The sequence below is a fragment of the Phoca vitulina genome, unplaced genomic scaffold (genome assembly GCF_004348235.1).
Source record: "Phoca vitulina isolate PV1807 unplaced genomic scaffold, GSC_HSeal_1.0 scaffold19, whole genome shotgun sequence".
Classification (NCBI taxonomy): Eukaryota; Metazoa; Chordata; class Mammalia; order Carnivora; family Phocidae; genus Phoca; species Phoca vitulina.
Window position 1 is genome coordinate 10,968,445 of NW_022589722.1, and position 20,155 is coordinate 10,988,599.

Here is a 20,155-nt window from a genome sequence, read left to right on the forward strand (position 1 = left end):
GTTTCTTGAAAACTCTTTGTAGGGCATAGCATTTTGGAATTGAAAATTTCAGAACCCAAAGGGACCTTAGATATTTTCTAGTTCTACTGCCTCATTTTTCAGAGGAAGACACTCAAGACCCAAGAGGCATGTTGGGACTTGTTCAAGGCCTCAAATGACATGGTAGCACCAGTGACCAGCTCGAACCCAGTGCTTCAGCTGGGACCCAGCCACTGTATCATTCCGCAATCCCACACTACCTTCCTGTTTATATTTCTCCACTGTGCTGTTGAACTTTCCCATCGATAAGTATTTTCCCCCACTGCCTTCTACTCTTTATCCCAACATTTTCCTTTTGTAAAATTACCAAAAGACAAGGCGATCATCAGCTGCCAGCCCCAAGAGCCACATTCCCTGGGAAGGCTTCCCTAGCCTTTCTGGGGTCTGGGCGAAGGCCCCTGTAACCTGCCACCACATCACCCTGTGCTTTCCCTGCCACATAGTTGACCACACAGTATTTTAATTGCTGCTCAGGACATTCTCATTCCCCATTAAACACTAAGCTCCACGATCTGACTCTTGTCATAGTTTAGAGTGTGGGTCCTGGAGCCTGACTTGCCTCGGTTCTAATCACAGCCCAGCTACTTACTAGTCACGTGATGTTGGGCAAATTACTCAAACCTCACTCTGCACTGCCTTCTCCTCTGTAAAGGTAGTGTACTAATGAAATCCAGCCGGAGTTGGGAGGATTACATGAGAAAATACTTAAGTCCTTGGGAGGGTACCTGGATTGTAGAAAGCACTTAATAAACCTGAGCTCTTATTTTTCTCTTTTCTCATTTTTTTTTCCAGTGCCTCCCATTTTATCCAGCATTGGAAAATACATGCTAAATAGATATCTGTCTGTCTGTCTGTCTGTGAGGGCATGCAGATTAAATCTAATGCCTCTTCAAGAATACAGCAGCCCTTCGTTATGTTAAGTGATGATGGGACCACACGAGAAGTACAGCACATGGCCCTTATCCAAATGGCTTTTTCCATCTAGTTGCAATGACAAAATATGCATAGCAAGCAACCTCCAATAGAGCTGAATAGAAACAAAATTACTGCCTATTAATACATGCAAATTTTTATTGGGAACAATATAAAACTTCATAAAACTTCCAGATGTTTCCCTGCTAACAACCTCATCTTAGGAACACAGTTGTTTTGTAGAACATAATGAAATTTTAGAACTGAAAGAGACTGGAGAAATTATCCTTCATTTTAAAAATGAGAAAATGCCAAAATTTATCAAAGATAAAGTTGCAAAGGGCTACTGTTATAGTTCATTGAAATATTTGGGTATTGAGTTTTAAGAAAATATTTCTTAGATACTAAAAAGTAAAGACTACCAGAGTTCTTAATAGAACTGGTGGTGAGAGAGGTCTGGTAACTTGGAGGCTTGTTATGAACAACCTATTCCTTGTAGGACATACAATGGCCAAGCAAGTATATTATACCAGTAAAAAGAAGGATCCCTCGAAGTGGTTCCCTGCCCTTCATCTTTTTGAAATAGCACTGAAGCTCTGTCAGGTATCAGCAACAGAAGAACATGAGGTGGAAGCTGAAATTCTTTTTCAGAAAGGTAAGATGTACTTGGGGTCAGAACTATGATAAAGTTTGTGGAATTTTTTTTTTTTTTCCTATTAACAATAGACTTCTTGAAAACCTGGTCAGTGACTATAAAAAGAACAGATTTTACAAAGGGCCTAGTGATGCAAAGACATTGGTACTTCTGCCAGACTTAGTTTGGGATAAAGAGAACATTGCTTATTTTAAGTTTGTATCAAGAAAGGGAGAGAAAGTGCTACTTCTTAGTTTCTTTTATGATTATAATTGACCCTCCTTATGCAAAATTTCATGTTTGACTCAAAAATGTCATCATTGGCCAATTAGCTATAAATAATGTTTCTTCAATAATGCTTGGAAGACATTTTTTATGCATGATTTCATTCTTTAGCTAGGCATTTTAGTTAATTTCTATAAAAGATACAAACCCACTTAAATCAAGAGGCTATAGCATACCTATATTTATAACTTATGTACAATACATATTTGCATAATCCATTCATATAATTTTTTTTTTTTTTAAAGATTTTATTTATTTATTTGAGACAGAGAGAATGAGAGAGAGAGAGAGAGCACATGAGAGGGGGGAGGGTCAGAGGGAGAAGCAGACTCCCTGCCGAGCAGGGAGCCCGATGCGGGACTCGATCCAGGGACTCCAGGATCATGACCTGAGCCGAAGGCAGTCACTTAACCAACTGAGCCACCCAGGCGCCCCCATTCATATAATTTTATTGTGGCTATTTTAGCCATGAGAAGAGTGATGATGATGATTGCTGTCATTTATTGATCATCTACTAGATGCAAGGCACTGTAGTAGCCAGTATTTAACATCTCATATTGCTGATTCTTACAACAGCTCTACAGGATATGCATGGCAATCCTAGTTGATGGATGAGGAAAATGAGGTACAGTCTGGTTGAGTAACTTTCTCTAGGTCAGCAGCTACTAAATGATAGTACCTAGATGTGAACTTAACACTGGGAGGCTTTGTGCCGTATTCACATGCTGCATGAAAACTGTGAATCATTTTCATAGTGATAAAAGATTTCCCTTTCTTGCCCTTTTGGGTACAGAAGTGCCATTCCAGTGAAGGCTGTGGCTCACCATGAGGCCGGAGAGCTGGGTGAGCCCTAAAGCATTTGGATCATTTGTGATTGTTTTCAAGTGTTTGTTGACTTTTTAGGATTTATTTTAACAGCGATGTTTTCTATGATATCTGCAATACTAGACAGAGGAAAGAGGACATGGATGTAGACAAAGGGAATGAGCCCTACAGAGGAAAGGAAAGTACAAAGTAAGGAAATAGAAAAATAAGATAAGAACATTTGTGTCTGGAAGCCCCCAAAGGAGGCTTTGACTCAATGTTGCTAACTAAAGGCAGGGCGAGCCTGGAGACTCCTGGGGAAGGAAGCAGAAGATCTTTCACTATTAGCTGACCTTACAGCAAAAACAACAGACAGATGGGCAAAAAGGACAGAACATCCAGTTTTCTGAAGTTCCAGCATGAAATATTTATTCTGAAGTTCTAAATGATAGAAAAAGGGAAAACCATTTTTGTGTATTTTTTTTTTATTCTTTCAGGCAAAATAGAACGTCAAATATTGATGGAAGAGAAATCTCCAAGTTTACAACTTGAGAGTTTATTTGAAGCTATACAGCTAAGCTTGAGAAATGATCAAAACTCAGGGTAAAAAAAAACTTTCCATCTTTATAACAGTATATGTTTTGATTTAAGCCCCATGTTTTGGTAGTACATTGAACATTCAAGGCTGGGATGACTGGGAGACCCCCTTCCCACCGCAGGACTCATTCACTGGGGTCCATTGTCCAACAGGTTTACTGACTTCCTTTTCAAGATTGTTGACCGTGGCTCTGACCCAAGGCCTTGTTTACAGTGATGGTTGATGATGGCAGTTATCACGGTGGCATACTGGACTGTGAATTTGCTTCTAGTCTTTACTCACATCGATCTCCTGTCTGTCCCAGGATTCTAGCAGCCTCCCATGGATGTGAAATTTTATCTAGAAAGGATTTATGTGGATGTTCACTATGTCAACAGGACCAGGGCTGGCCAACTTAATTCTATATAAAAATCATCTTAAGTTTGAGAACAAGCATACCTATATTTATAACTTACGTACAATACATATTTGCATAATACATTCATATAATTTTATTGTGGCTATTTTAGCCATGAGAAGAGTGATGATGATGATTGCTGTCATTTATTGATCATCTACTAGATGCAAACTATACTGATTTAAATGGCCTCAACTGACAGGTTTGATAGCGAACACACAGACCTAACCCATACCAAATCACTGCTTTCTGCATAACTCTGTGTGTCTCTTTCTATTTTAATTAGTGTAGGAGGATAGAAAGAGAGATCTGCTTTGCAAGGCAGATTCCTTCAGCCCTGACGTTCACTTCTTTAGTGCCTTGTGGGCTGGACTATTCTAGAATGGTCTTGATGCTGGGCTTCAGAGCAGTCATGTCATGGAGTGTTGCCAGCGCAGGACAGGGTAGAATGTCTCTTCAAGAGCTTCCAGTTTCAGTAGGGAGGAAGGTACTGGTGTCTATGCCAAAAGTGCTATGAAAAGAAGGTGTGAGTTTGGGACAGATACTGGTTTTTTCTATTTTTCCCTTTCATTAGCTCAGAAATTGTGGAAAATGATGCAAAATGATTATGAATGGTAAAGCTATTTAATAAGTACAATGTTATATAATTTTAGGTTGATAAGAGACTCCTACTTAGAAATGGCCCTGTTATTTTTACATATGAGGAAGCCAAAAAACAAACTTTCAATATCACCATTAACACTTAAGGTAATAAACTATTTTATTAGAAATCTTAAGTTAATTATCTTTGAACTTGCTATTTTGGTAACAATGTGCTATAGAACTAATGAGACTGATTTTCCTGTATGACTTGGAGAAATTAATTCATTACTTTATAGTCACACTCATGTTTAGATACTTCTTTGGATATTTTATATAAGGCTCTGGAAATAGAGTTCAGGTGGACATTTTTACCTGTTAAAATGTTATACATGAAATGTAGGTGTGTGTAAATACTCTAAGGTATTAATATTAATCAGGAAATTACAAGAAATGATATACTGGTTAAGCAGATGGACAAGTAAGATTTTCATCCCTGATATGGTGTACAAACAGATCACCTTTTGATAGAGTCATTCATTTATTCATCACATGCCTATTGAACATCTACTATGACCCAGACAATGTTCTGGAAGGTTATTAAACAGTGATTAAGACAAACTTCGTCCTTGTTCTCATGGAGCTTACCTTTTTAGTAGAGGCAGACAGACAATAAACCAGTAAAGGAAGAAGCGAGAAGAAGAAAGGTGGGAGGGAGGGAGGGGAGAGAAGGAAGGGGGATGATTTAGGTGGTGAAATGGGGGATTAGGAAAGAACTTCGGGTGGTGGGACTGTGAATGATTCTGTTGGGAAGACATCAGGTTCAAGGTGGGATTTGTTGGATGAGGAGAGTTGCAGAGGCTTATCATCTGCATCATGCATCTATCTAGAGCAGTGCTTCCAAACTAAGGGGCAGAAGCATCTCTGGGGATCCTGTGAAAATGCAGAATCTGATTTGGTAAGTTGGGTTTGGGGTCTTGAGGTTTGGCATTGCTAAGGAGCTCCAGGTAAATGCTGTTGCTGCTGGTCTGGGGGCCACACTTGAATTCCAGGGGTCTAGACTGAGGGAGATCCTGTGGGCAGGATGTGGGTGCATTGGAGATATATGAGCCCAGTAATGTTTAGTTTTTACTTTTTAAATTTCAGTAGGCTTTTTATAATTCATCCCAATTAAGTAATCCTTTGACCCACCAAGAGATTTTTTTCAGAAAATTTCGGTGTCAAATCTTTAATTTTTGAGACAACATAGACTTGATTTAAAACCTTTAGGCAAACAGGTTTTCAGTCATTTGAATTATTCATATGGTAGCTACTTAGGTGGATATAGCAGCTATTATTATTTTTTTTTTATCAAGACAATTACATAGAAAACTTTTTCTGGTGTGATAAACATGTTTATTTCTAGTAAGAGAAAACAAAAATCTTTGTTTCCATGGCAAGTAACAATGCAAATTAATAGGATGCTAGGATAATAATATATCACCTTTTTGGCCTTTACTGGAGAAGTATTTATAATTAAGAGCTTGAATAAGGTAGAATTTGAATGAAAAAAATAGCATAATTCCATACAATATCACATTATTTTTTGTGTGACATAATAGAAATATTTTAGCAAGTCATACAATTACTAGGAGCATAGAAAACAGCCAAAGACAAACAAGAATTTATCCAGACACCTTTGAAATACCACATTAGAAGTTTGTCCTAATAAAGACAATGCTTTATAAACTCTTAAAAGAAAGCACTATTGCTTCACTTTTATGGAGAATCCACAGAGCAGACTGACCAGAGCACTGGTTTGGGTTTGAATCCTAGCTTCATGACATACCAGCAGGGTGATTGGGGCCTTTCTAAGCCTAGTTTTCTCATCTGTGAGATGGAGATGAGAGGATACTGACCTCTTAGAATAGGTAGGAGATTTAAACAAGATAATAGGCATGGCACATAATAAGTACTCAAAAAGAGGGGTGCACTGTTCTCTACCAATATATGACTTTGGCTAAACATTCCCATTTTATCTTTATTTTGTATATAGTAGGTATTCAATAATTATTTTTTTTAGCTAAATGGAATTGACTATTTCATGAACATGTATTCATTCATTAACCAAATACTTACTGAGTGCCTAATGTATGCCAGGCATGTTACTCTCTTTCTCTAAGAAGCACAGAGGAGCAAGGGAGAGAAATAATTGTATCAAAATCTAATGAGGACTGTAATCAAGATATGTCAAAGTAGGGAAGTGGAGCAAAGTGGGAACTAATTTTGCTTTGGCGGAATGCTGGGAGAAAGTTTTACAGATGAGATGAATTTTGAAGAAGGACTAGAAGTTTTCCAAGTAGTCAAGCAGGAGGAAAATAGTTCAAAGAAAGAGATTAGCAAGCACACATACTAAAAATAGATTTATTGAGGTATAATTTATTGAGGTATAATTTACATTCATGAAATTAACCTGTTTTAAGAGTGCAGTTCACAGATGTTTAGCAACTTTACAGAGCTGTGGAGCTGGCATCACCATCCGGTTTTAGAACATTCCCATTATTCCAGCAAGATCCCTAGTGCCCATTTGCAGTCCCTAGCCCCAAGCAACCATTAATTTGTTTTCTATCTCCATAGATTGGCCTTCTCTGGATATTTCATATAATGGAATTCCATATAAATGGAATCATACGATATATAGTCTTCTGTGACTACTGCTTTCACTTAGCGTTATGTTCTTGAGGTTCGCCTATATTGTAGCATGTAACAGTAGTTTGTTCCTTTTTATTGCTGACTAGTAGTCCCCTTTTTGGATATATAGTATTTTCTTTGCCCATTCAACAGTTGATGGATATATGAATTGTTTCCACTTTTTGGATATTTTGATTAACGCTGCTTTGAACATTTATATACAAGTTTTTAAGTGAACATATGTTTTCAGTTCTCTTGGGTGTATATCTAAGAATGGAATTGCTGGATCATATGTTAACTCTATGTTTAGCCTTTTGATGATCTGTCAGATTGTTTTCCAAAGTGCCTGTACCAGTGAATAAGAGTTCCAGTTTTTCCACAGCCTAGCCAACACTTGTTATTATCTATATTATTGATTGTAGCCATCCTAATGGTTATGAAGTGAAGTGTATCTCACTGTGGCTTTGGTGTGCATTTCCCAGCTGTCTATATTGAGATCTTTTCATGTACTTACTGATCATTTCTGTATCTTCTTTGGGGAAATGTTTATTCAGATCTTTTGCCCATAACCTAAACTGTCTTTTTTTTTTATCACAAGAGTTTTTAAAATGTATATTCTAGATTCAAGTCCTTTATCAGATACTTGATTTGCAAATATTTCCTCCAGTTGGTGGCTTGTCTTTTCATATTGTTAATAGTGTCTTTGGAGACAAAGTTTTAAATTTTAATGATTCCAATTTTTCATTTTTCTTCTTTTATATATTGTGCTTTTGGTTGCATATCTAAGAATTCTTCGCCTAACCCCAGGTGTTGAAGCTTTTCTTCTATGTTTTCTTTTAGAAGTTTTATAGTTGTAGCTTTTACATTTAAGTATGATCCCCATTTTGAATTAATATTTGTGTAAAGTGTATACAGATCTAAATTCTTCTTCTGCACATAGATATCCAACTGTCCCAGTACCAGTTGTTCAAGAGACTGTCTTTTCTTCATTGACTTGCCTTGGCACACCATTGTCAAAAATTAATTATCATAAATCTAAATGTTTATTCCTAGACTTTCAATCCTATTCCATGATCTATAAGTCTACCTTTATAGGAGTATCCACCCTCTTGGTTATTGTAGCTTTCAGTAAGTTTTGAAATTGGAAAGTACCTGTCCTCCAACTATGTTCTTCCTTTCCAAAATCATTTTGGCTACTTTGAGTTCTTTGCATTTTCATATACATTTTAGGAGCTGCTTGTCAATTTCTGCAAACTAACAGAATTTTGGTAGAGATTGTGTTAAATCTGTAAATCAATTTGGGGACAGTAGCCATCTTAACAATATTGAATTTTCCAATTCATGAATATGAACTGTCCCTTCATTTATTTAGATATTAATTTCTCTCAATAATGCTTTTTACTTTTCAGTGTACAAATTTTGTACATTTTTGTTAAGCTTATCTCTATTGTGAGTGGAATATTTTCTTCATTTCATTTTCAGATTGTTCATTGATGATACATAGAAATACAGTGGATTTATGAATATTGAATTTTGTGTCCTGTGATCTTGTTATGCACATTTATTAATTCTAGAGGTGTGTGTGTATGTGTGTTTCTTGGGATTTCCTACATATAGGACCATGTCTTCTGCAAACAAATACAATTTTACTTCTTCATTTTGAATCTAGATGCATTTTCCTCTTTTTCTTGTTTGTTTGCATGAGCTAGAATCTCATAAATGCAGTGTTAAACACCTTCTCCATCTAAAAAAAATACCCTTTATATTCTTCTCTGTCCACATTTTCCCATTTTGAACTCAAGTCCAACCTTCTTAATAAAGTCTCCCTCTCAATTCAAAATGAACTTTCTTTTTTAAATGTCTGTGTCACTAATTGTTCTTACATTGTAATTATTTAATGTTATTATGTATTCTTCATTTAATGTCTGTTAGTATTGTTTCCAGAATTTAAGTAAATTGCCCAGACTTACATAGCCAGTAAGTTGGCAAGGGCTACCCCAGAACCCAAGTGGGTCTTCATATCTTGGGACAGGGCGGTGTTGCTTAGATTCTCCATAGGCAGACTTCTCCGGGTTTCATCTATTTCCAACCAATCTTAGCACTTGATCTAGGCCAGGCCACATTTGCACATTGTATTCCTTGCTCTGGCATCAGCATTATTCATTGACTTTCTTTTTCCTTGTTATTGAAGTAAAAGAAAGATATCTTTTGTTATTGTTTGTTTTATTCTGCAGTCTTGTTGAAGATTAAAGAATTAGCCAAAACATGAACATCAAAAAATTAGAACCAAGCAGTCTAATTGAATAGTTTTTTCCAGATTAGTTAAATCTTAAGAATTGACTCTTAATGCTTATTTTAGTTATCTTTATTTTTTTAATTTTTTATTTTGTAAAGATTTTATTTATTTATTTATTTGACACAGAGAGAGACAGCGAGAGAGGGAACACAAGTAGGGGGAGTGGGAGAGGGAGAAGCCGGCTTCCCGCGGAGCAGGGAGCCCGAAGCGGGGCTCGATCCCAGGACTCTGGGATCATGACCTGAGCCGAAGGCAGATGCTTAACGACTGAGCCACCCAGGTGCCCCTTATTTTAGTTACCTTTAAAAATGTAAAACAAGCAGATACTATGTTACTAGTGGAGTTTCTGTTAACTTTTGTAGCATTGACTTTCTTATGTTTAAAAAGCTGAACACACACAAAACACAAAACTGAACACACACAGTAAAAATTATCTCCATTCATTGTTACTTTTGCTATTCTGTGGAACTTTATGATTACATCGTCCCTTTAACAGTTTCCTAGTTGAAAAGATGATAGCAAATACCTATCAAAAATCTTAAGTAATGTTCTTATCTCTGACATCCTTACACACAATATATTCAACTTATAAATCCTCTATTAAAATGGCAAATATCATTTTAAGTAAATACCTCCCTTAAAATGCCATTTGTGTTTATTTTATTGTTATTCAAATAATACACACTCATTATAAAAAATTAGAAAAGATGATAAAAATAATCACCCTTAAAACCCAGGATAATGGGTGTTAATAACTTTCTCTGCTTGTATATACAGGGAGTATATGTGTGTACATGTCTTTTTAGAAATAGGATCATACTTTGCATACTATTTTGTAACTCCCACTTTTCTTTCTCCAATATGCTTTGAGCATCTTTTCATGTCAATAGATACATATACATTATTATTTTTTTATATTATTATTCTTAATGGCTACATAGTGTTCCACTGAAATGTCATCTTCAGAGGATGAGAAAATTAATCATGGAACTTCATGATATCTTTAGCATAATGCATGTACTATATTTTTTAGGCTTCTACCAGAAGGCATAGTTCTATTAAAGAACCAATAGTAAATAAATTTGAAATGTACAGTTCACTGGCCTGGATTGTGATAAGAGCTGCTGCCCAGGTTGGTGTGATTTTTGTTTAATCTTTCTCTTCACCGTCCTATCCGTAACCTCTACCACCAGCTGTTAGGGCAGTACAATGTATCTCTGTGAGAGAAAGGAAAATTCACATTCTTTCGGATTTATGCTGGTGATGTTTCTTGGGAAGATTAGAAATGCTCCTTATATACATAATGTTTTTAATCTTTATTAGCCAGACCTGGCTTTGTTTGTTTCAGCTTTCCTTTAATGAGAGTATTGGCAGATACATATGTGCATGTTTTGACATTTTGGCAAATACCTGTTGTAGCTAGGTGAGAGAGCCTATTTAAAGTGGCTCATACATTAATTAAATTGTCAACAGTAATGATTTGTTTGACAATGATATATACTACATGTTGGGGATCACATGTTGTTTTCCAGATTATCTTTTTTTTCTTCCAATGTATATTGAATATTATTTTATGAATTCACTTTCTCACATTATTTACCTAATGGATAATCTATGAATGAGAAAGCTTACATTTATGGATTCTGATTATGTATTAATTTTAGGTCAGTGAAGCTGTGTTGGAAATTAATCTGCTTATTGGAAAGAAGAATGCTAGAACTGATAAAGTTAGCCAAGGGGCATTACCAAATATCCCAGAATTTGCCACCGTGGATCTTCTGTCTTCATACACAGATTATTTGCTTGGTATGTTTGAAATGTCTAGGCATTTTATAAAAACCAGATATATACAATGTCTAATCAAGTGGCAAAGTTTTAATTGTGGTGATCTGTTGGGTTTTAGCTTAGAGAGGATAGTGGTGTGAGGAACCTCAGGAAGAGGATAGGGTTCTTAAGGCCGAGCTGCCAAAACAAAGGGGCATCATTTCCTTGTATGTATGTTCATGTTACTCAGTCAGCTCCTCCATTTCAGATGCAGGGCTATGTGACAAATGGTTTTCCCTTCTGTCTGCTTCTTTTCCAGTTCACAGATGTCAAATGAAGCCTTTGAAAATATTTACTTGTGGGTCCTTTCCTGATCCTCTAAACTGTGTACTTGCTCTCGTACTCTCATGTAGCTCTCTGTGCTTTTTCTTATATTTTAAATGTGTGTGTTTGTGTGTATGTGTATGTGTGTGTGCACACACACGGGTGTACATATTTGAGCTCTTTCTCTCATTAAACTATCATCAGCTTCCTGAGGGTAGGGACTTTATTTTGTTTGCTGCTGCAACCACAGAAAATCACACATTACTTGCACATTACAGGCATTCATATTTGTTAAATGAATTAATGAATGAGAGGTTAGAATTTCAACTTGACCTCACTGCTATTTATTTTTTCTCATTTAGAACTCCTTTGTTAATTAGTAAACTATAATCTAAACCTCTAAGTCAGATGAGCAGTAACATATTTAATGTTCATTTGTGTGTTTGTCCATTCAATCATTTGAAAAATATTTATTGAGTGCTCTTATGTCCTGAGCACTTGGATGGGTTCTAAGAAGTAATCTTACTTCAGATTAACATTTCAGTAATAACCATAATTAATTTTCCTTGGCACCAGGTGAAGCATTGAGCCAAAGGGAATGAAGAGTGGTACTTGAACCTGGTGGGGGTGGGAGTGTTCTTCCTAAAGCCTCTGAGAACATATCTGTAGGCAGCAGCTTAGTCTGCTGAAGTGTTAAGTCAACTTTAGCCAAAGGGTTAGTGTCTGAAACTGTCCCCTTCCTTGGCTTTCTTCCTTTCCAGCCTAAAAATGGATTGCCCGAGGTTAAACCATTAGATGGGTTTTTTATGCCAAGGTGTCATTTTCTTGTTTTATTGTTTTAATGCCTGGTAGAATTTTGCTTCATCAATTTCATCTAAAATGCTGTATTAACCATTTATTACCAAAATTATGCTGTATGCCAAACAGCCCTAAAACTTAGTAGCTTACAACAAGAATTCATTATTTGACTTGTCTCATGTATTCTGCTTCATTCTGTAGGTTGAGTTCAGGTGTAGTTCATGTACATTTGTTGTGAAGCCCAGGCTGAAGAGGCCGTGGCTATTTGGGGCATGCTCTTCTCATGCTGTACACCAGAGCAAAGGGGCCACGCTAGATCACAGAAGCACACTCAAGGTCTCTCTCCACACCACAGCCCATTGATCATAGCAAACCAGATGGCCAAGTCCAACATCAGTGAGGAACGGAAATCTACTCTGCCTGTAGAGAAAGGGAGAGGGGCATGAATGTTTGCTGAATGATAATCCAGACTACCATACATGACAAGTTCAATCTATGGCTAGTAGTGACCTAAGAAGAATTCTGAGTCGCTGCATGGAAAGACAGGAAAAGGTGTTCCAGTGATCTACTAATGTTGTCACCCATGGGCACATGCTGTGAGGAACAGCATCCCCTATCCAAATGATCTTAGTTGATCCAGTTGAGCGGGTAGTCTTCATCTTAGCTATGCTTAATGCTACAGTATATGCTTTCTTTGCCTATTTCAGTGGTTTTCATAGCATATTCCAATTTTTAGTTTCTATTTTGTACCATTAGCACTCCTTTACTGTTTTACCATAATACTAATTTGAAATGACCGAATTTTTTTTTTAAAGATTTTATTTATTTATCTGACAGAGAGAGACACAGCAAGAGAGGGAACACAAGCAGGGGGAGTGGGAGAGGGAGAAGCAGGCTTCCCGCGGAGCAGGGAGCCCGATGCGGGGCTCGATCCCAGGACCCTGGGATCATGACCTGAGCCGAAGGCAGATGCTTAACGACTGAGCCACCCAGGTGCCCCTGAAATGACTGAATTTTGAAGTCCAATCTATTTTGCATTTTGCCTTGCTTTAAGGATAATAGTTTTGCCCTCCAGTATTTTCCTAGCAGACTGATAATTAATTCATGTTGGTGATTTCCCTTACTACGGTAGTCAGGTTCCCTCCTGACTGCTACAAATACCCAGATGGCAATGAGGTTCACATTATAAGGAATTGCTAAAGGGTAACAGTAGCAAATAAAACTTGTTTGATTTTCCTTACATTAGCATAAACTAGCATCCAGGAGAAAACTTCCTCAGTAATCTTACCTTCACTAGCATTGATCTGTACATGAGGTGGTGATCGATAGTCATTGTTACTGTGTGCAGAGCCCTGTACCAGATATTTATGTCCTGAGGGAAGGAGGAGTCATGGAACACATCAATAAAGTGGGGCTTGTCTTCCATGAGCTTCCAGTCACTGACAATCAGAACAGGCATACACCTTGAAATTATATAAATGCATCTTTTAAGAAGACAATGGAGGCAGAGTAAACTAAAGCTAGACACAGGCAGGATGGGCATGTGGGTTAATTAAGAACATTTTCTTCTGGAAGAAATATATTGCAGGGCAGGTGTAAATAGACCAGAGTCATGGGTGGCAGAGTGGAGAGAAAGCACATTTTCCCAACAGAGTGTTGATGATCAGAGAAGCATGATGACAGAATAGATTAGTCATGCATATGTGTACCAGAGAGCTACTGTATGATATCTGTAGGACAATAAGGTAATTGAGTGATTCAACTCATCCGATTTATTGAGGTTTCCTCTCCAACGTCTTATGGGAATAGACACCCTGAAATGATGGTACTGTCAATATAGGAACATATTTAGATTCAGTGCAAAAAACATTTATTAGATGCCTACTTTGACCCTACCTGTATTAAAATATGCTTATCTTTTTGTCTTGATTTTCTTGGGGCTTTAGTATAAAAATTCAGCTAGTATAAAAATTGTTAAATTCTACAAGACACTTTGAATTAAGAGCAACATTTAAGATTAGTGGTCCTGGATGCAACCTCTCACAACTACATACACTTTGTATATAGAAAAACATAAATGTGTCATGCTAAAAACTAATGTTGGTGAACCTATTGTCAGAATATAAAAAGAGATCTGTAGAGCAGAACTAAGGATCACAACTGACCTTTAATACATGCTCTGCCTCTTGAAAGAGAGAAAACCTTCCAGCCTGTAAAAATATGTTTTATTCTTTCCTTACTGCCTTGCCCCTGGTTTAGAGACATGGGGTCAATACCAGCTAAAAACTGGGATGTCATTCCTCTACTATTATGTTGATTTCTTCTATTCCTTTGAGACATAATTGTCTATAGGTGGGGAGCTAGGGGAATACATTACATCCTCAAATTCCAAACTATTACACAACTTACAGATGAAAATGGAGATAAATAATTTATGCTCATAGCAGTGATGTGTGTTTGTGTGTATGTGCATGTGCATGTGTGTGCACATGCTCTGTATCAGTTCAGAGTATAAGCAGTTGAGACAACTGGGGTATGATGAGAACCATCCTCAGTGAAGCAGAGCTGTTCTGGTCCAACACCTGCAAGATTCTAGAAATTTTACGGAGAGCTCTACACTTTGATTACTTAAATCTGAGAAGGAACAGTCCCATGACGAAGAGTAGAGCATACATTCTCCACCTTCTATTATCAGACACTAGGTATGGAGAGATTCTTTATTCTAGACAGCATCAACGATGAAAAATAAGAAGTAACAGATGCAATGGAATGCTATCTTGAAGACTCGGAGGAAGACTGACACTGCAGGGAACCAAAGAAAATGGAACAAAATTGTTTGGAACCCTCAGCAGTACCCAAACAGTCAAAGACTGACACAACCATAGAAAGCCATAATGCAGCAAGTGCTAGATAATTGTGGGACTAGTGGCTTCTGGGGCGATGTGCTAGTGCTTTCTTATGTGATAAATGATAAAGGATAACTTTGGGAAAATTCCATGAGCGTGTCATTATGCACGTATAGTAAATGAAGAAAAGTCCTCAGAGAGGTTATGTAACTAGGATAATTTTCTACTGCTGATACAAACCCTGATCTATCCAATTCTAAAAGCTGTGCTTTTGATCACTGTGTTGGGTGTGATAAAGTATTACCAGGAAATCAAAGTGCAGAACTAATGCATCACCCTTTTGAATTGAGCTGACATGAAAGATGCTTTTGCCCTCCCCAATCCAAACATGTAACAAGATTGGGTAAAACAGAACCAAAATTGTTTTAATTTATAGTTGAGCATGAAATCAGGAAAAGAAAATCTTAAGTTACCAAAGTAAAATGAGTGATTATAAGCAAGGGGTGAAGGTGAGGACCTCATTGGAGAGGGAACAGCTGGGGCTGGGACTTTGAATGGCTGGACAAAGAGGGAATCTGGAAGGAGGGCCCCGCAGGTAGGGAAGGTCAGAACCCAGCTAACTACATAGAACTGAGGTTCAGAGTGGACTTGTCTACAAATTGAGGACTAGAAACACGTTGCCCACTGGCTTGAGTAGATGCAGAGAAACATGCCAAGTGCCCAGTCAGGGCCCAAAATGAGTCACTTGGGAGAAGTCAGAACCCCATCTGAGATGGTAAGGTTGGAATTCCCACCACTGGAAAAATGCAGGGAAATTAGCATAAATACTGGCCCAGAACCAGTGAAGCCCATGCAGCAATGGCTGTGGCTGGAGGGAAACCGTGGCAATGGGATATGCCTCCCACAAGAGTTCTGAAGATAAACGTATAGTGCAGATTATACCTGGACAAATTCTGGCATCACTTTTGGATTATAAAGACAAAGAAAATAATTGTAAGCATTCAATCACAAAAAGTGGCCTTTCTATAAAGAAGAAAAAATTGAACTGGTATTAATTTTCTCCTATGACGTTAAAGACCAGACGACATTGGTCAAATATGTACAGAGGCTCCTTTTTTTTCTTTTAATTTCGTTCAGTTTCTTTACACAGGTAATTTATTCTCAAGAAGCAAAACTCCAAAGGGGTGCCTGGGTGCCTCGGTTGATTAAGCGTCTGACTCTTGATTTTGGCTCAGGTCATGATCTCAGGGTCGTGGGATTAAGCCCCACATCGGGCTCTGCGCTGAGCGCAGAGTCTGCTTCAGATTCTCTCTCCCTCTCCCTCCCCCATGCTCTCTCTCTCTACTCTCTCTCAAATAAATAAACTCCTTAAAAAATAAAAATAAGTAAATAAAAACTCAAGAGACATCAAAGGTCATGGAGAGAAAGTCTTCCTTCTATCTTTTCTGAAAATAACTGAGTCCTCTGCAGAGGCAATTGGTGTTGTCACTGTATTGTTGTCCTATTCCTGCTATAAGAAACAACCACAATTTAGTGGCTTAAAACAACACAAAGTGTATCTTCCAGTTCAGGAGGTCAGAAGTCTAAAGTGGGTCTCACTGGGCTAAAATTAAGGTGTGGGCAGAAATACATCCCTCTGGAGGCTTTAGGGGAGAATCTGTTTTGGCCAGAATGCTAGCTTATATGATAATAGGTTCACAAATACTGCTTTTTTCTTTTTTCTTTTTTTGGTTTACGTTGTCCTAGTACACATTTGCCCATTCTTTTATTGTCAACCTTTCTAAATCATCTGATTTTAAATATACCTCTTAAATAGAACACAGAATTGGATTTTCTTTGTTTTAAAACTTGATAATGTTTTTCTTTTTGGTAGTAGGCAACTTCAGCTAATTTAAATTAGTTGACATGAAAGGTATGTTTGGCATTATTTTGTATCATTTTACAATACATACATAATAAACTAGGAAACAAAAACAATAAAATGAGGTAATTTCAGGGGAAAAAACAAACTATTAGCCAACTTATTTAGGAAAATTAATTACAGTAGAAAAAGGATAAATGCTAAGAGGAAGGTAATCACTGATATAGAGAAATTAAATTATTTGAGTTTTTTTCTGTTTAATTTGAAGCAAATAAATTTTAAAAACTTTGTAAAATGTATAATTTTGGAGAAAAATATAATTTACCCAAATTTACTTCAAAATACATTATATAAAAAATTAGGCAAATCTATCATTATAGAAGAAATAGGTTACATTAGAAATTAAAATTAAAGTTTATTAATTAATTTTAAAAGAACAGTAATAAATCCATTAGAAGTTAGCATAAGTAACATTAAAAAGCTCTCTAATGTCTGGCTTAATGAAAGAACTGGACTCACACCCACTTGTGCAGTCAGCCTGTTAGAGCATAATGTTGTGGTTGAAATATGTGAAGAAAATCCAGCTTCACACAGATCTGTAGATAGAAGGTGGAGGACTATTTTAAGAGCCTTTTCAGATAATTGTGGACATTCTTCTTTGGTACCAAACCAACACCGAGGTAAGTGGTAGTTTCTTAAAGGTTAGTTCCAGTGTAGACTATGAAACAATATCATTGAGCTTTTTGTACTGTGTTACATTAAAATTCATTAATCTTTCAGTCTGAATGGATCTTTTACTGATGCATGACTTTGTAATATCATGCACAAGATATTTGGAAAATAGTGACTCCCTGGGTTATGCAGGACTTCCGAATGTCTGTACAATTCACTGGACAGTTTTTAAAAAATCAAATTTTAAAAATACCACCACCATTCTAATCAGAAAGTATTGGGAAGCCCATGGTGGCATATACAAATTTTCCAAAATTCTAAGTTTTTACTTAAAAATTTGAATTTTATCGACAGTAAATACTGTCCGTTATTTTCCTGAGGGCCTACTACTTTATGGAAGGTGTTTGCCACACATCTAAGTACGAAAACACTTAGTTTGTCTTCTCAGTTGTTCTTTTATGTAAAAATGGTGTTCCATGGTGGGGGGGCCAGAGGGGGTGCGGGGAGTAGGGCATTCCATTTGCAACTTAATCACAGAAGTGCTTTTCCTTAAGACAGCCATTGTATATTTCAGGATACAGCAGAATTTTTTTTTTAATTTAAATTCAAGTCAGTTAACATATAGTAGTATTGGTTTCAGGAGTAGAATGTAGTGATTGATCACTTGTAAACACCCAGTGCTCATCACAACAAGTGCCTTCCTTAATGCCCATCACCCATTTAAGTCATCCCTCCTTCCTCCTCCACCTCCCCTTCAGCAACCCTCAGTTTGTTCTCAATAGTTAAGAGTCTCTTATGGTTTGCCTCCCTCTCTGTTTTTATCTTATTTTATTTTTCCTTCTTTCTTAAATTCCACATATGAGGGAAATCATGTGATATTTGACTTTGACTGACTTATTCCGCTTAGCATAATACCCTCTGGTTCCACCCACATCATTGCAAATGGCAAGATAACATTCTTTTTGATGGCTGAGTAGAAACATTTTATGTGTTCTTCCCATTTCGTCACACAAATTATGAAAAAAAGTGTACTTGAGGGTCAGTAGTTAATAACTTTAATTTTGCTGCTTTATCAGGGACATTCTTAAGTGAAACTAGCATTTTAGTTAATTCATTTTACTATGAGTGCATGACAGTGAAGAACGCAAGAACTACTAGCAGCTTTTTTTTTTATTATGTTATGTTAATCACCATACATTACATCATTAGTTTTTGATGTGGTGTTCCATGATTCATTGTTTGTGTATAACACCCAGTGCTCCATTCAATACATGCCCTCTTTAATACCCATCACCAGGCTAACCCGCCCCCCCCCCTCTTCCCTCTAGAACCCTCAGTTTGTTTCTCAGAGTCCATAATCTCTTGTGGTTTGTCTCCCCCTCCAATTTCCCCCCCTTCATTTTTCCCTTCCTACTACCTTCTTCTTTTTTTTAACATATAATGTATTATTTGTTTCAGAGGTACAGGTCTGTGATTCAATAGTCTTACACAATTCACAGCGCTCACCATAGCACATACCCTCCCAAATGTCTATCACCCAGCCACCCATGCCTCCCACCCCCCACCACTCCAGCACACTCTGGAAAACAGTATGGAGGTTCCTCAAAAAGTTGAAAATAGAGCTACCATACGACCCAGCAACTGCACTACTGGGTACTTACCCCAAAGATTCAAAGGTAGGGATCCAAAGGGATACATGCACTCTGATGTTTATAGCAGCAATGCCCACAATAGCCAAACTATGGAAAGAGCCAAGATGTCCATTGACAGATGAATGGATAAAGAAGATGTGGTATATATATACTATGGAATATTATGCAGCCATCAAAAAGAATGAAATCTTACCATTTGCAATGACGTGGATGGAACTGGAGGGTATTATGCTGAGCGAAATAAGTCAATCAGAGAAAGACACGTATCATATGACCTCACTGATATGAGGAATTCTTAATCTCAGGAACTACTAGTAGTTTGATGTCGCTGCCTTCTTAGGTTCATGCGAAGCACCACAGTTTTATTTATCATTCCTTTTGCACCATCAGTGCACATGCCAACATACTTATTCCAGGATAAACCACTGAATTCAGAAAGATTATTCAACATTTTGCATATTTCACTTGCATTCTTGCTAATCATTCACAGACAAGGAGATCTTCTTTCAATAGTTGGTGCTGATACTATTCGACAAATCCAAGCAAAACAGCATGACCAACAATGTCTGTAGATGTGAGCATTTGTAAGGCAAAAGTACAACTCTGCAGATGTGTTACTGAGTCTTCATGTTTGCAGCTACATCTTGAATTCAACAAGTTATTTTATTATTGGAAAGTGTTACAATTTTGTTTACTGATTTTTCAACCAGTGCAAGTTATTGCAAACAGGACATTGAGGTCTTAGACTTCAGGATATGTATTCATTGATGTCAACTTATTAGTTTCTAGGCTTTTGTGTGCATTTCTCTAGCCAACACAATATGATAACCTACTCTATATGATACTTCACTGACTTTTTCATTTGGAGTTTGAAAAGCTGTAACAAAGAGTATTTTTTTCTTTTTTTTGGCTTTAAAGAGCTCATCACATACACGTTCAAAATGTATATGTATTTCTTTTTCTTTAAACTCTGAACAACTGGTCTTAAGATGCCTCAACTTAACTGGCACCCATAATACTGTTT

The 20,155-nt window shown here is 37.1% G+C and overlaps 1 protein-coding gene across 1 annotated transcript in view; it reads left to right on the top strand.

The window, feature by feature from the left end:
• CFAP54 (cilia and flagella associated protein 54) overlaps positions 1 to 20,155 on the top strand; it is a 291,990-nt gene that overhangs the window by 214,946 nt on the left and 56,889 nt on the right. Inside the window, exons 57-61 of the mRNA XM_032416199.1 lie at positions 1,451 to 1,606; positions 3,172 to 3,277; positions 4,323 to 4,416; positions 10,248 to 10,346; positions 10,879 to 11,020. Of these exons, the coding sequence (XP_032272090.1) occupies positions 1,451 to 1,606; positions 3,172 to 3,277; positions 4,323 to 4,416; positions 10,248 to 10,346; positions 10,879 to 11,020 (597 nt within the window). The remainder of the gene's footprint in view (positions 1 to 1,450; positions 1,607 to 3,171; positions 3,278 to 4,322; positions 4,417 to 10,247; positions 10,347 to 10,878; positions 11,021 to 20,155) is intronic.